Source organism: Octopus bimaculoides, chromosome 19 (genome assembly GCF_046866305.1).
Source record: "Octopus bimaculoides isolate indiv1 chromosome 19, ASM4686630v1, whole genome shotgun sequence".
Taxonomy (NCBI): Eukaryota; Metazoa; Mollusca; class Cephalopoda; order Octopoda; family Octopodidae; genus Octopus; species Octopus bimaculoides.
The window spans coordinates 29,624,373-29,639,737 of NC_142946.1; the positions used below are offsets into that span (position 1 = coordinate 29,624,373).

General features: G+C 40.3%; 2 protein-coding genes across 2 annotated transcripts in view; one reads left to right on the forward strand and one right to left on the reverse strand.

Moving 5' to 3' along the window:
• Positions 1-2,185: 2,185 nt before the first annotated feature.
• Positions 2,186-2,809, forward strand: LOC149131817 (uncharacterized). The gene has a single exon (XM_089366410.1). The coding sequence runs from the start codon at positions 2,186-2,188 to the stop codon at positions 2,807-2,809; it is 624 nt and encodes a 207-aa protein (XP_089222536.1).
• Positions 2,810-3,780: 971 nt separating this feature from the next.
• The window catches only part of LOC106869968 (uncharacterized), a 252,719-nt gene continuing 241,134 nt past the window's right edge, over positions 3,781-15,365 (reverse strand). The window contains exon 8 of the mRNA XM_052974843.2: positions 3,781-5,302. Coding sequence (XP_052830803.1) covers positions 4,080-5,302 — 1,223 coding nt within the window. The 3' untranslated portion in view covers positions 3,781-4,079. The remainder of the gene's footprint in view (positions 5,303-15,365) is intronic.

Below are 15,365 nucleotides of genomic sequence, written 5' to 3' on the forward strand. Positions count from 1 at the left end.
AGATCACTTAAGGAAAAAGAGAAACGTCTAGAGATGGCTAGCAACTTTAACAAATGCAAACTAAACATCATTGGAGTAGTTGAACACAAGATAGTGCATGAAGAAGACCCTACTCTCATTGAATGACTTGAAGGCTGCACATTAATAACAACAAGTGCATGGAGAAGTACTAATGGTGCTGCAGCAGGAGGGGTAGGATTAGTAATCAATGGTTTGGCAGAGAAAGCATTGGCTGAAGTAATACCATTAAATGACAGAATAGTCACAGCCATGATCAACGGAAACCCATCGATCACAGTAATAATCAACTATGCAACCACTGAAGGAAACAAGGATGCAGAGGAGCACTATGAAACACTGACAAATGTTACCAATGAAATACCAAAACACCATGTTACTGTAGAGTGCAGTGATTTTAATGCTCATTTGGATGAGGATGCAGTTCACTACACATTCCAGAAGGGGACCAACAAGAATGATCAGCTTCTCCTGAATCATGCAGCGGAATGTAATCGTTGCATCACAAACATTCTATTCAAGAAAAAGAAAGGAAAATCAAAGGGCATTTATCTCTGACATGAATGGTAGCAAATCCCAAATTGATTACATGCTAATGGTCACTCCCCTACCCTTTAGCAGCGTAGGGGAGTGACCATCGCTTAGTGACAGCCAGACTACATCTTAGTCTATGGACAAGCAAAACTCCTGCAAGGAAAAAATGCTATGATTGGTTTACATTACGAAATACAGAACTTCAACGGCTTTATATGGTTACAGTGTGTAACAGATTTGCTGAACTATCCAACAACAGGGATACTGTTACAGAGCAATATGGCAAGTTTGTGCAATCAAATGAAGAAGCGGCAACAAAACTGATACCGATAAAGAAGAGGATGAAATGGAGAAAGTTAGCTGATGATCCTAGGGTAGAAAAAGCATGCAGTGAAGTACAAGAGGCATTCAGCAACTATCAAAAGGCTGCCAAGAACGATACTAAACAAACTTTACAAAGATAGAAAGAGGGTCTAAAACAGGTGTATCAAGAGATTCAAGAAGAGGAACTGGATGAAATGATCTCCCAGGTCGAAAATGCAGACACAAAGAGTAAGCAATGGAGAAAACTGGAGGTTGATTAACTCCATCACTGGTCGCAAAGCTGCAAATCATCAGTGGGAAATCAAAGGACGAGAGAATCAAGAAGTGGTACACTCATTTCTACAACTTACTTGTGAAGGATCTAGAAGTTGACAGTGAAACAGAAAACAGAAAATATAGTTGACGGTTTGCAAATCGAGAATGGAGACTTCACAAAACAAGAAATAGAATGAGCTACATGTAATCTGAAAGAAGGAAAACAAACTGGTCCTAACAACATCCCACCAGATGTGATTTAGACAACATCATCCTTGAATTTACAAACAAACTACTAAATGACAATGTGAAGTCAGAACAATGGTCTGAGATAGACTTGCTACCACTGCCCAAAACTGGAGACCTAAGTGATACTGGAAATTACAGAGGGATCAGTCTGCCTTCCATTGTTGCAAAAATGGTCAACAAGATGATGCTTAACTGAATACTACCTAAGATAGACAAACAATAGCAACTAAATCAAAATGGATTCAGGTCAGGACAGTCAACAACATCTCACATTGTTGCACTTCGAAGACTGATAGAGGGAGTTAAGAGCCATAACAGGAAGGCTATCATTATCTATGTAGACTTTAAAAAGGCTTTTGATTCAGTACATACAGGAATGATGATTAAGATACTTAAAGCATATGATATTCCACCAAGAATTCTGAGAGCAATAAGTAAGCTGTATGAGAACACCAGAGTGAAAGTGATCACACCTGATGGAGAGTCGGAATACTTTGAAGTCAAAGCTGGAGTATTACAAGACGACACGCTAACACCTTATCTTTTCGCCATTGTTCTGGACTATGTAATGTGTAGAACGTATGAGGGCAAGGAAGAAGAACTGGAATTCAAACTGCATAGGCAAAGAAGTAGACGGTATCAAGCAGTAACAGTAACTGACCTAGACTAAGCTGATGACCTGGCATTACTAACAGGGAGGACAGATTAGGCACATGAGGTGCTGAGCAGATTAGAACAGGAATCGGGGAAGGTAGGATTGTTCTGTAATGCACAGAAAACAGAGCTGCAAGTATTCAAACATGAAATGCCTGTGTCAGTGAAAGTGAGAGATGGTAAGTCACTGAAGGTAGTTGAAAATTTCAAATACCTTGGTGTGTGGACACAAAGTGCTGAAAAAGACATTGTAGCAAGGAAAGCTCTTGCCTGGAGCACATGCCATAAATTGAGAAAGGTCTGGAGTTCAAAGTTAGCAAGGAAATTGAAAGTGAGGTTGTTTCTGGCAACAGTGGAGTCTGTTCTCCACAGGGCTGAAACAGGAACTCTCACTAAAGCATTGAAGAAGCAGTTGGATGGTTGTTATACAAGGATGCTTAGAATGGCACTCAATGTCTCCTGGAAGAGTCATACAACAAATGCCTACTTATTCCAGGGACTACTAAAAGTAACATTGAAGATACAGCATAGAAGGATGGGGCTAGCTGGACACTGCACCAGACACACCAATGAAATTGCTAACAAGCTAGTACTCTGGCAACCAACAGAAGCAAAAACCAAGAGAGGAAGGAGGGAGATGACCTATATTGACAACTTGCTGGAGGATATTGGTATGGAAGGGGTAAAGAAACTGAGGACCATTATGGAAGATCGAGATGAATGGGGAAAACGTGTGGAAACAGTCTTGGGGCATCCTATGAGACAACCTAGATGAGAGATAAGATTGATTCAGTTGTGGAGTCCAATAGCTGCAGAAGCAGCTTCAGTTCTTGTCGACAGTTGAAAGATTGAGGTCATTTGACCCGCTTAGTTGTACTATGAGATGCAATCACTTGCTAAAAAACACATTGAAGTCCTATATAATAACATCCAATTTCTTCACATTTTCAGACATACATTGTTTCTAGGATATACTGAGTATGAAATAAGAACAAGGAATTGAAAAAATATAAAAAGAAAAACAATTTATTTGACATCATACTTCTAAAGTGACAAAAACAATTGGAGACAGATTAAAGGTCAAAGTATATCAATAGTTTGTTGATGTTTGTTCTGTCACAGAGAAAAGTAGAAAGATGTAATAGTTTTGAGTAAACTTAAATGGGTTTTTAATAGACATCACACAAGGCCTTTGCTGCCATGGAGGGACATCTACAGTTCGGTTAACTATAAAAATGTTTGCCTGTAAGCCAGTGTAATGAAGTCAGAAACTAATACATGTATATTAGAAGCAACAAAATAATTCCACAAGCATCATTTGGCTATGAGTTGGGACTGAACACAAAACCTATGTAAGGAACAAGTAGTGTTCCTAAAATGATAATGATAGCTACTGAAATTAAGATAACTCCTTTTGCAATATTAATTAAGCTATGTTTTAGATAAAATGTATTTTAAGATTTGCTAGACTAAATTTGCAACATCTAAAATAGACAGCTGATACATGAATTGGACAATTGAAACTCAGTAGCATTTCTGATATCATAAATAAGTAAAGATCAAAATGTGACATTACTGTGAGGTAAAAAAGCTGGCAATTGTAAGGATTGATAAGAATCAGAGGTAGAGGGGGAGCCTGCATATATTAACATGCTGGGGAGATAATATCATCTAGAGATTAACATCAGAGATGACTATTTAGAAATTAACAGAAAAAAATATTTAATGATTGACAACAAGGATAAGTAGGGTCAAAGTCATTCAGTGAAATTTATTCAAACAAAAAGAAAAAAAAAACACCTCTGGAATTGCTTCTGCATTTCCAATTACTGAATCTTAGTGGCAGTTTCAGGAACACTACATATATGTAAAAGTGGTTTCTGACAGATATCGAAGAGGACAGAGACAAATGGATAAAGATGAAATAGTTGGAATTGTGATCTTTTGTGGGGACATAAAAAAGTGACAATAAAAATGACTGAATTACAATGAAGAAAATAACATGACTAAAAACAAATGAAATGAATATTTAAAAGCCAATTTGATTAGTTGTCTTCATCTTCTGACATCACTGATATAGTACCATTATTGCCTGATACTGGGCTTGTCTCTTCACAAATAACATTACTGCTAGTTTTGTCTGTCCACTTGTTATTGTGGCTGTTTAAGAGGGGACTTTCAGCAGTTAAAGCCTCATCACAAACAGTCTCGGATGTATCCATAGGTGTCTGTTCAACTGTCTCTTCAGTTAACTCTTTAGCAATTGGACTCATGCTTTGATCAATTTCATAAGTGCCAAATTTAACAGGAAGAGGTGAAGTTTGGAAGTGACTGGAACCAGAGTTATGATTTAATAAAGGAGATGGCACCCTTTCAGATGACAGTACAGTTGTTGGGGAGTGCACAACCACTGAATTCAATGAACTAATTTGTGTAGTTGACACAGTAATATCAGTCTCAGAAGAGCTGGGATCAGCAGTTGGAGATGAACCTGCACTGTGGGGTGTCAATCTGTCACATGCTTCTTCATCAGTTTTACACTTGTTGTCAAGTTCACTAGATTCCTCAGCAGGAATGCTATTATCAACAGCAGAATCTATTTCCATATTTATTGTTTCTTCAACAACATTTTCTGCTAAATTAATGTTGTTCTCCACAATAGTAGTGTTAGTAATGGTGTTGTTATCACAACTATCCTCCTCTTCCTCCTCCTCTAATTCATCATCCTCCTCTTCGTCATCATCACCATCATCATCGTCACCACCATCATCATTATCACCCTCATCATCATCATCATCATCATCATCATCATCATCATCATCATCATCACCATCGTCATCATCATCATCATTATTATTATCTACACTACTATCATTATCAGTAGCACCAATGTATTTACTGTCTTTATTAACAAACATAGGTGGGGAATAGTCATCAGTCGGTAGTATGTCTTGGACCTGTGGTTGAACACTGTCTGCAATTGTATCATTGTTAGAATCTAGCTGAGACATCACATTGTCTGCAACAGTTACTGGTGTCTCAGGTTGTTCTGTTCTAGCTACACTAGAAATAGCTGGAGAATTTGACTGTTCACTGGCTGGTTCACATTCAGTTTCATTTACAGGAACAAGAGCTTTGAGCTTTTTATTTTCTTCTTTTAGTTGGTTCATCTGTTCTTTGGACTCTTTTAACTGTTGCTGCAATAAATATATCATGCTCTGCATACCCTCAACATCTTCATCAATCTCAGCCAAGAATTCGTCTAAATCTGCATGAAAAAAAAAGAAGAAAAAATATTAAAACAAAATGTTAATATTGTTAACCTACCTGAGACCACACCACTGGTTCTATGACACAGACTGTTTTAAAGTGATCTAAATTATAAACTTAGATCACTGTTAGGCTGTTATGTAGGTAAATATATATATATATATATATATATATATATATAGGTAGGTAAGTGGATATGTAGGTAAACAGAAAGATACATAGGTAAGTAGATAGGTACATAGGTAATACAGACAAGCACACACACACACACACACACAAAAGGAGACAGAAACACATGATCATATACACACACACACTCCATACACATGCATATATATGTGCATACACAAGCACACATGCACACTGATACACACAAACAGACAAAAAAAATGCAGCTCCAATAATGGACAGAATGAACATCCATTGACAAAGTTGCAAAAGCAACAAAAATGTTGGACAAAAAAATATAAATAATAAATGAGTGGAAATCGAATGTGATTTTCCCCAGACACAACCTAATTTGCTTCAACATACAAGTTCACATAAAGAATCTTGCAAACCAGATACAAAAACGAAGTAAATTATAAATCTTCCATCAGAATTTTATGTTAATTTGTTCTAGACACCAGCTTAATAACGAGGAAGTTACTAAATTCTTCATTATTTAAAAAATTAAATAGTAAGAAAAGCAGTATATGTCAACAGAAATACAGTTACAAAGGGTTTTTAAAACCTATTTCATTTATAACAGCTGAGAGATTCCTGATACAAAGAGATTTCCTGTACAGAGGAGAGATTTCCAGTATAGACGAAAGATTTCCGGTACAAAGGAAATCTCTCCTCTGTACCGGAAATCTTCCTTCTGTACCAGAAATCTCTCCTCTGTACCGGAAATCTTCCTTCTGTACCAGAAATCTCTCCTCTGTACCAGAAAGCTCTCATGGCTCTGCCCCCACCACCAGTACTGGAAGTCTGTCCACTGTACCAGAAGGCTCTCATAGCTCCAATCAGTAGTCTCATCCATGTTACTGCATGCAGTAAAGAGACTGCGTTACTTATTTAGTCAATTAACAAGCCTCCTATTTCCTTGTTACTTACAAATGAATTGACCAATTAGCTGTTTTATTTAATTACTTATCCTTTTACATTTGTATGAATAGTGCTTATATTAACACTTATATTACATTACCTCCAATAGAGGCAGTGAATTTTTACATAAATGAATATTGATGGATTAATGCGAGAACAACTGATATGATATGTCTGTTTTCAGACGTTCATTGAAACCTTCTTTTCAGATGCTGACTGCCAAACCCGCCTTGCATGTTCCCTCCTACATTCCTTTCCACTTTTCAGAGTTGATATCGTCAATGTAGGCTCATTGAAAGGTAGGTCTGGCAAGATTGCTGAGATACTTGAATGGAGGTGTTGATGTTTGCTGCATTCAAGAAGTTAGGTGAAGGGGAGCTCCAGTCAGGTTCCTCATGGGCAAGACACATAGGTATAAAATCTTTTGAGAAGGTAACAGTGACAAGGTAGGTGGTGTAGACATACTTTTCGCAGAGAAATGGATTGATAAGGTCATTGAAGTAGTCAGAGTGCACAATAGAGTATACAGCAACAATTATCTCTGCCTATGTCCCCTAGGTGGGTTTGCCAAATGAAAAAAAAAGGACCACTTTTATGGTATTCTTTTACAGGCTACCTCAAAGACAAATGACAATGATCTCATCTTCATGGCTGGTGATTTTAATGGATATGTTGGACAACCAGGTATCTTCCGAAATGAAGAGGGAACAAGGCTACTGAAGTTCTGTGATATGAATAACCTAATGACCTGCATCACCAACTCCAGGAAGTCAGCCAGTCACCTATCAATTGGGTGACCATGCTAGCTAGATTGATTACATTCTCATTAGAAAGCATGGTACATGGTTGTTCATAAATGCAAAGACGTCTCCTGGTGAAGAATGTGCCCCCCAGCACAGATTAGTTATTAATGACTTCAGACTTCAGGCTAGAAGGATTCCAAGAAGCACACACTGGTTTGGAAAGGAAGGATTGGAAACTTAAGGATCCTCTAAATGGTCAGGAATTCAGGGACACCCTACTTGAGCAATTTAAAGAGAAGGAGGAGGAGCTCCAGATATGTAACATAGAAGGTTGATAAGGTAATCGAGGTAGTCAGAGTATGCGATAGAATACTTAAGATTGGATTAGTGCTATGGCATGGGCTAGCAACCATTATCTTGGCCTATGCTCCTCAGCCGGGGCTACCTGATGGACAGAAAGACTGATTTTATGACACCCTCTTGTAGACTACCTCATTGACGAATGACAGGGACCTTCTCTTTGTGGCTGGTGACTTCAATGGACATGTTGGACAACATGTAGGGAGATTCCATGACATACATGGAGGCTATGGCTTTGGTTCCCACAATTGAGGGAACCAGGCTGCTAGAGTTCTGTGATGCAAATGATCTTATGGTTTGCAATACTAACTTCAGGAAACCTGCCAGTCACCTAGTCACCTACCGTTCTGGCAGACACACTAGCTAAATTGACTAGATCCTCACCAGAAAAAGGGGAAGATGGCTGCTTATAAATGCCAAAACCTTCCCAGGTGAAGAATGTAACCCACAACATAAACTAGTAGTTAGCGACTTCAGGTTTAGGGCTAAATGGATGCCCAGAAGATGACCAGCATGGAGGAGAAGGGTCTGGAAGTTTAAAGATCCTGCGAATGGACAGAGATTTAGAGACATATTACTTGAAGCCTTTGACGAAATAGAGGGGGATATAGCATCACATGATGTGGAAGACAACTGGAGGTTTCTACGGGACAACCTGCTAAGGGCCACTGACCAGATCTGTGGATGGTGCAAAGTCCACTCTCGACCCAAGGTAACGTGGTGGTGAAACAATGTTGTTGACAGGGCTATTAGACAAAAGAAACAGGTTTGGAACGACTGGAAGAACGGTGGTAGCAGGGAATTGTATCAGGGAATTGTATATTTATTTAGTCAGAGGGGAAGCAGATAAAAAAAAAATTGCCAATGTTCTGCACCATGAGGACCAAAGACTTGAGGTATTTCGTGTTGTAAGACAGTGTGTGAGAGAGAATCGTGATGTTGTAGGAGAGAAATGTGTACACATGGATGATGGTTCACTTGCATTAAACGAGACTGCAAAGAGAGAGGTTTGGAGATGCCACTATGAACGGTTGCTCAATAAAGAGAATGAATAGGAGAAAGAGAGTCTGCTGAATGTCAACCCAACACAGGGACCAGCTATCCGAATTGATAGTACCTTGGTAGAGAAAGTAATTAAGGGTATAAAGACAGGGAAAGCCCCTGGCCCATCAGGAATCACCGCGGAGATGCTCAAAATATCTGGTGGTGTTGGCTATAGCCTAGTCACCCATATAGTTAACCAGGTGATACACGAAGGAGTCATACCCAATGACTGGTGTAGCAGCACCATTGTCAACTGCTACAAAGGTAAAGGTGACGCTTCAGATACAAATAATTATAGAGGTATCAAGTTGTTGGATCAGGTAATGATGGTCACGGAGAGGGTCATAGTCCAACTAATTAGGGAGAGAGTCAGTCTAGATGAAATGCAGTTTGGGTTCGTGCCAGGGAAAAGCACTACTAATGTTATATTTCTGGTAAGACAGCTGCAAGAGAAATACCTAGCCAAAGATAAACCTCTGTACCTGGCTTTCGTTGACATGGAGAAGGCCTTTGACAGGGTCCCCTGATCCTTTATCTGGTGGTCCCTGTACAGGGATGCTGACAGCAAAGTGAGGGTTGGCAACGAGTACAGTGAAGAATTCCGAGTAGGGGTAGGGGTCCACCAAAGATCAGTTCTCAGCCTCCTCTTATTCATCATAGCATTCCAGGCAATAACAGAGGAATTCAAGATAGGTTGCCCCTGGGAGCTCCTCTATGCTGATAACCTTGCTCTAATAGCTGAGTCACTATCAGAACTAGAGGAATAGTTTCAGGTGTGAAAGCAAGGATTAGAATCGAAGGACCTTAGAGTCAACCTAGCTAAAACCAAAGTCTTAATAAGTAGGAAGGCAGACAAACCACAAATCCCTTCAGGTAATTGGCCCTGCTCGATCTGTAGAAAAGGCGTATGTAGAAACTCCACAAGATGTGCCCAGTGTAAGCTATGGACTCATAAGAGGTGCAGCACTATCAAAGGGAGGCTAACTGGGAAGATAGTTTTTGTATGTGGCAAATGCTCAAGTGCTATAAACATTGAAAATGTGCAGAGAACAGCTTCTGTCACATTCCAGAGAGAAAAACTAGAAATAGTTAATAACTTCCGTTACCTAGGGGACCAAGTTAGTAGCAGGGGTGGATGCTCTGAAAGTCTAGCTGCTAGAATAAGAATAGCCTGGGCAAAGCTCAGAGAGCTCCTACCTCTGCTGGTGACAAAAGGGCTTGTCACTCAGAGTAAAAGGTAGACTGTATGACGCATGTGCATGAACAGCTATGCTACATGGCAGTGAAACATGGGCTGTGACTGCTGAGGACATGCATAAGCTTGCAAGGAATGAAGCCAGTATGCTCCACTGTATGTGTAATGTCAGTGTGCATACACAATAGAGTGTAAGTGCCTTGAGAGAAAAGTTGGATTTAAGAAGCATCAGATGTGGTGTGCAAGAGCGATGACTGCGCTGGTATGGTCATGTGTTGTGAATGAATGAGGATAGCTGTGCGAAAAAGTGTCACACCCTAGCAGTTGGAACCTGTGGAAGAGGTACACCCAGGAAAACCTGGGATGAGGTGGTGAAGCATGACCTTCAAACATTGGGCCTTACCAAGGCAATGACAAGTGACCGAGACCTTTGGAGATATGCTGTGCTTGAGAAGACACAACAACCCAAGTGAGACCATAGCCCATGGCCTATGCCAGTGGGTGTAACCAGCCCACTTATGGATACCCCTCATACATTGGACAATAAACTTTGCTTGTGAAAACCTATTGAGGCAAGTGAAATCAAAATCGCTGACGTGGTTGATCACAGGACTGCCTGATTGGCACTCGTGCCAGTGGAACGTTAAACGCACATCTGAGCATGATCGTTGCCAGGGCAACGGATTGGCTGCTGTGCCGGTGACATGTGAAAAGCACCATTCGAGCATGATCGTTGCCAGCGTCGCCTTAAAGGCACATGTGTTGGTGGCACGTAAAAACACCTTTTGAGCGTGGCTGTTGCCAGAACCGCCTGACTGGCCCTCGTGCTGGTGGTATGTAAAAAGCATCCACTACACTCTTGGAGACGTTGGTGTTAGGAAGGGCATCCAGCTGTAGAAACTTTGCCAGATCAGATTGAGCCTGATGCAGCCTCTGGCTCACCAGTCCCCAGTCAAACCGTCCAACCCATGCCAGCATGGAAAGTGGATGTTAAACGATGATGATGATGATGCTGAAAGCAACTGGGAGTTTCTGCAGGGCAGTTTGCTGGGGTGCCACAGACCAAATCTGTGGGTGGTGCAAAGTTCCAGTCAGACCTAGGGTGACGTGGTGGTGGAATGATGTAGACAATGCCATTAGAGCCAAGAAACAGGCCTTGAAGAATGGTGGTAGCAGAGATTTATACCTGATAGCTAGGAGGGAGGTTAGAAGACAGGTATACTAGCCAGGGGAGAAGCAGAAAGTGAGAAGTTTGTCAATGATCTATGATATGAGAACCAGAGGTTTGAAGTGTTTTGGATTGCAAGACAGTGTATCAGGGAAGACCATGATGTGGTAGGAGAGAAATGTGTGCGCATGGATGATGACTCACTTGCAATTAGTGATTCTGAAAAGGAGGCTTAGAAATGCCACAATGAAAGGTTGCTAAATGTAGAGAATGCATGAGAGAAAGAGATCCTACCTAATGTGAACCCAACATAGGGCCTGGCTATCCGAATTAACAGTAGCTTAGTAGATAAAGCAATTAAGGATATGAAGACAGGGAAAGCCTATCAGGTATCAGCACTGAGATGCTTAAAATATCTGGCAGAGTGGAATATGACTTGGTTACCTGTATAGTTAATCAGGTTGTCCATGAAGGAGTCATACTCAATGATTAGTGTAGCAGCATTTTAGTCAACTGCTACAAAGGTTAATGCTCTAGACAGAAATAATTACATCAAATTGCTGGAACAGGTGATGAAAGTTGCAGAAAGGGTCATAGCTTAGTTAATTAGGAAGAGAGCACAGATGAGATGCAATTTGGATCTGTGCCAGGGAGAAGCACCACTAATGCTATTTTCCTGGTGAGGCAACTGCAGGAGAAATAGTTGGCCAAAAATAAACCTCTGTATCTGGCTTTTGTTGACATGGAGAAAGTCTTTGACAAGGTCCCCCACTCCCTTATCTAGTGAACAAGTAGGAGACCACCAGGGATCAGTTTTTAGCCCCCTTCTTGTTTATCTTAGTCCTCCAAGCTATAACTGACAAATTTAAGACAGGCTGTCCTTGGGGGCTCCTCTATGCTGATGACCTTGTTCTTATTGCTGTATCACTACCATAACTGGAGAAGGAAATTCAGGTCATCAGCATGGACTGCAAAGCACGGACTGCAAAGCACGGACTGCAAAGACCAAAGTATTGATAAGTAGGAAAACAAATAAATCACAGATCCCTTTAGGGAGATGGTATTGCTTGATATGTACAAAAGGTGTTGAGTGAAACTCCATAAGGTGCACCCAGTGCAAGCTATGGATACATAAGGGGTGCAGCAGTATCACTGGAAGATTAACAGAGAAAGTAGTCTTTACATGTGGTAGCTGTGCAGGTACATTAAACACCAAGAATGTACAAAACATAGACTCTCTCAAATGTCAGTGGGGATCCTTAGAAGTAGTAGACAGTTTCCATTACTTAGGTGACCAAATTAGTAGTGGGGGTGGTTGTTCTGAAAGCATAGCTGCTAGAATAAGAATAGGCTGGGCAAAGTTCAGAGGGATACTACCTCAAAAGGTTACCGTAAGCAAATTTAAAATACATACACAATAGGCTTCTTTTAGTTTCCACCTACCACATCCACTCACAGGGCTTTGGTTGGCCTGGAGCTATAGTGGAAGATGCTTCAGGTGCCTCACAGTGGAACTGAACTCAAGACCACATGATTGGGAAGCAAGCTACACAGCCACACCTGTGTTTATGTCACAATAATAATAACTATGCTAACATAACATCAGCTATTAGATTAATATAGCAAACATTGACCAGAATTGAAATATCAAATGTATTATTAATTGCAACTCTCATTCCTAAACTGGCAGACTGTAATACAGTCTGCAAGAAGAGAAACTTGCCTCAAATATGACAAAAATGCTAAATTTATATTTGAGAGAATTTTTCCATAACTAATAAGGTTTACAAATTTAAAGTACTGTACAAACGCTACTAACTCCTTAAAAATACCTCCATTAGATAGATAAAAAAACTTTTATATATATATATATATTCACACACACACACACACACACACACACACACACAAACACAAACACACATGCACGCACAGAAAACATACACATACACACACGCGCACATACAAAATACACACACACACGTACCCAACACCTACAACCCCACATAAACACGAACACACACACACACTCAAATAACCACCTGTTGACCTTCTACCTACACTGTCTATAGCGTCCACTAACCAGTCCTGCTACTAATTTCTTCCACTATGTCATACACACACACACACAAACACACTAACAGATAAACCACCAAACCATGCACACACACACACACACACACACACACACATACATACGCACACACACGTTCTGTTATCACACACACACTCGCAGACTTCCGCACACGCACAGATATTCATCTCCCTTTTTCACTCTCCTGTCTTAGAAAGAACTTTTCCCCCACCACCTCCTCTTCCGGTCTTTTCATAATGTAACCTCGTGGGCATCGGTACCATTTTCCTCGTCATACACTCTCTCTTTCCTTTCCTGAGCGTCCAGTAACACTATCCATATCACGTCCTCACTTTGTTGTTTTTTTGTTTTTTTGTTATTGTTTTTTTGAACTATATATATATATATATATATATATATATATATATATATATATAGAGAGAGAGAGAGAGAGAGAGAGAGAGAGAGAGAGAGAGAGAGAGAGAGAGAGAGAGAGAGAGAGAGAGAGAAAGAGAGAGAGAGAGAGAGAAGAAAAAAGGACAAGAAAAATGATTTAAAATAATAGCAAAATGCATTCAATTATTGAATAAAATAACAGAAAAATCAATTCACTTTTCAACAATACTAGAACTGACAGAACTGTATATAACCAAACTACACAGATAAGGCATATATGTATATACATACACCTAAAGCTCTATGAGAGAATTTGGTAGACAGAAACTGAAAGAAACCCATCATGTAAATATATATTGCTTGCTAACTGAGATCTACAAATATTGAAGTTATACTAACTGCTTTCTTTCCCTCTCTTAAATATTACATACTTAAGAGAAAGAACATCCATTTGATGTTTCACCAATGCAATCCATTATCAACATTTAACATCTGTTGTTCATGTTGGCACAGGTTGGACAGTTTGACCAGGGCTGGCAAGCTGAGGGGCTGCACCAGACTCCAGTCTGATTTTGCATGGTTTCTACAGCTAGATGCCCTTCTTAATGCTAACCACTCTGAGAGTGTAATGAGTGCTTTTACATGCTACTGGCACAAGTGCTAGTTGCGTGATACTAGTATCTGCCATGACTAGAATTTCACTTGATTTGATGGGACTTCTACTGAAGCATGGCATATTGTCAATTGTCTCGGTCATTTGTCATTGCCTCCATGAGGCTCAACGCTTGAAAGGTGCTTTTTACATGCCACTGGCACAGGTGCTAGTTACGTGACACTGGCATCGGCCACATTGCCTTTGTGAGGCCCAAAGTTTGAAAGGTGCTTATACGTGCCACCAACACAGGTGCCAGTTACACAACACCTGCCTTGGCCACATTGCCTACGTGAGGCCTAATGCTTAAAAGGTACTTTTTACATGCCACCTGCATGGGTACCAGTTATGTGACACTGGTATCAGCCACAACTATGATTTCATTTGGCTTGACAGGTCTTCTCAAGCATGGCATATTGCCAAAGGTCTCAATCACTAATCAGTGCCTCCATGAGGCCCAACGTTTGAAGATCATGCTTCACTACCTTGTCCCGTGTCTTCCTGAGGCCAGGAGTACAGTTTTTTTCCTTTGGAATGTATTAACATCCACACAATATGTACTTATATAAGTGTTTGCAATCCATTTTCTCACTCATAATTCATTTGAGGCCAAGAATATAGTTTTTCTTTCAGAATATATGCATGTATTCAAGCATTATATTGTCTGAAGTAGAAAAGCCTTCAAGCATTATCTTCTCACTCCATAGTAAGTTATTTGAGCCACTCAGAGATTTACAGACACCCATCTCTATTTTTCCATCCCCTTTCTACTACTAGAAGTACATGATATCACCCAATGCAGCCTATTATTATTTTTTTATTTTATTTACCTGGCCTTCAATTTTTAAGGATCTGAGTGAATGGGGGTTCAGCTGAACAGTAGTAATATATCTGTGTAGCTGATAATGTGCAAGAGCAGTTTGCTCACAGGCAAACTTTCCTGTAAACTTCTTTTTCAGCTGCTGAAATCTATGCTGCAGTTCCCTACTCACTTTTACCATCTAGTCCACATCCTTAGGGCAGCCACAGTCAATGTATATACATTGATAGGTAGGTCTGGTGAGATTGTTGAAATCTAGAACATAGACATGTAGAAGTGTGCCTTGTTCAAGAGGCAAGATGGAGGCAGCTCTAAGTCAGACACCTCACAGACAAAGAACAGAGGAATAAAATCTTCTGGGAAGGCAACAGTGATAGTGTGGGAGTGCAGGCATGGCTGGATTTATGGGAGTGCCAAGGGTGCAATTGCCTCAGGCCTCCTTTGACAATGGGCTCCCTTCCTACGAAGGATATGGTGTACTCAATACAAGAAGGCCCATCCACTTTCCAGTAATCTTGTA

Bases quoted from the DNA above. Each gene is read 5' to 3' on its own strand.
- LOC149131817 (XM_089366410.1), top strand. From the start codon at position 2,186: ATGCCTGTGTCAGTGAAAGTGAGAGATGGTAAGTCACTGAAGGTAGTT.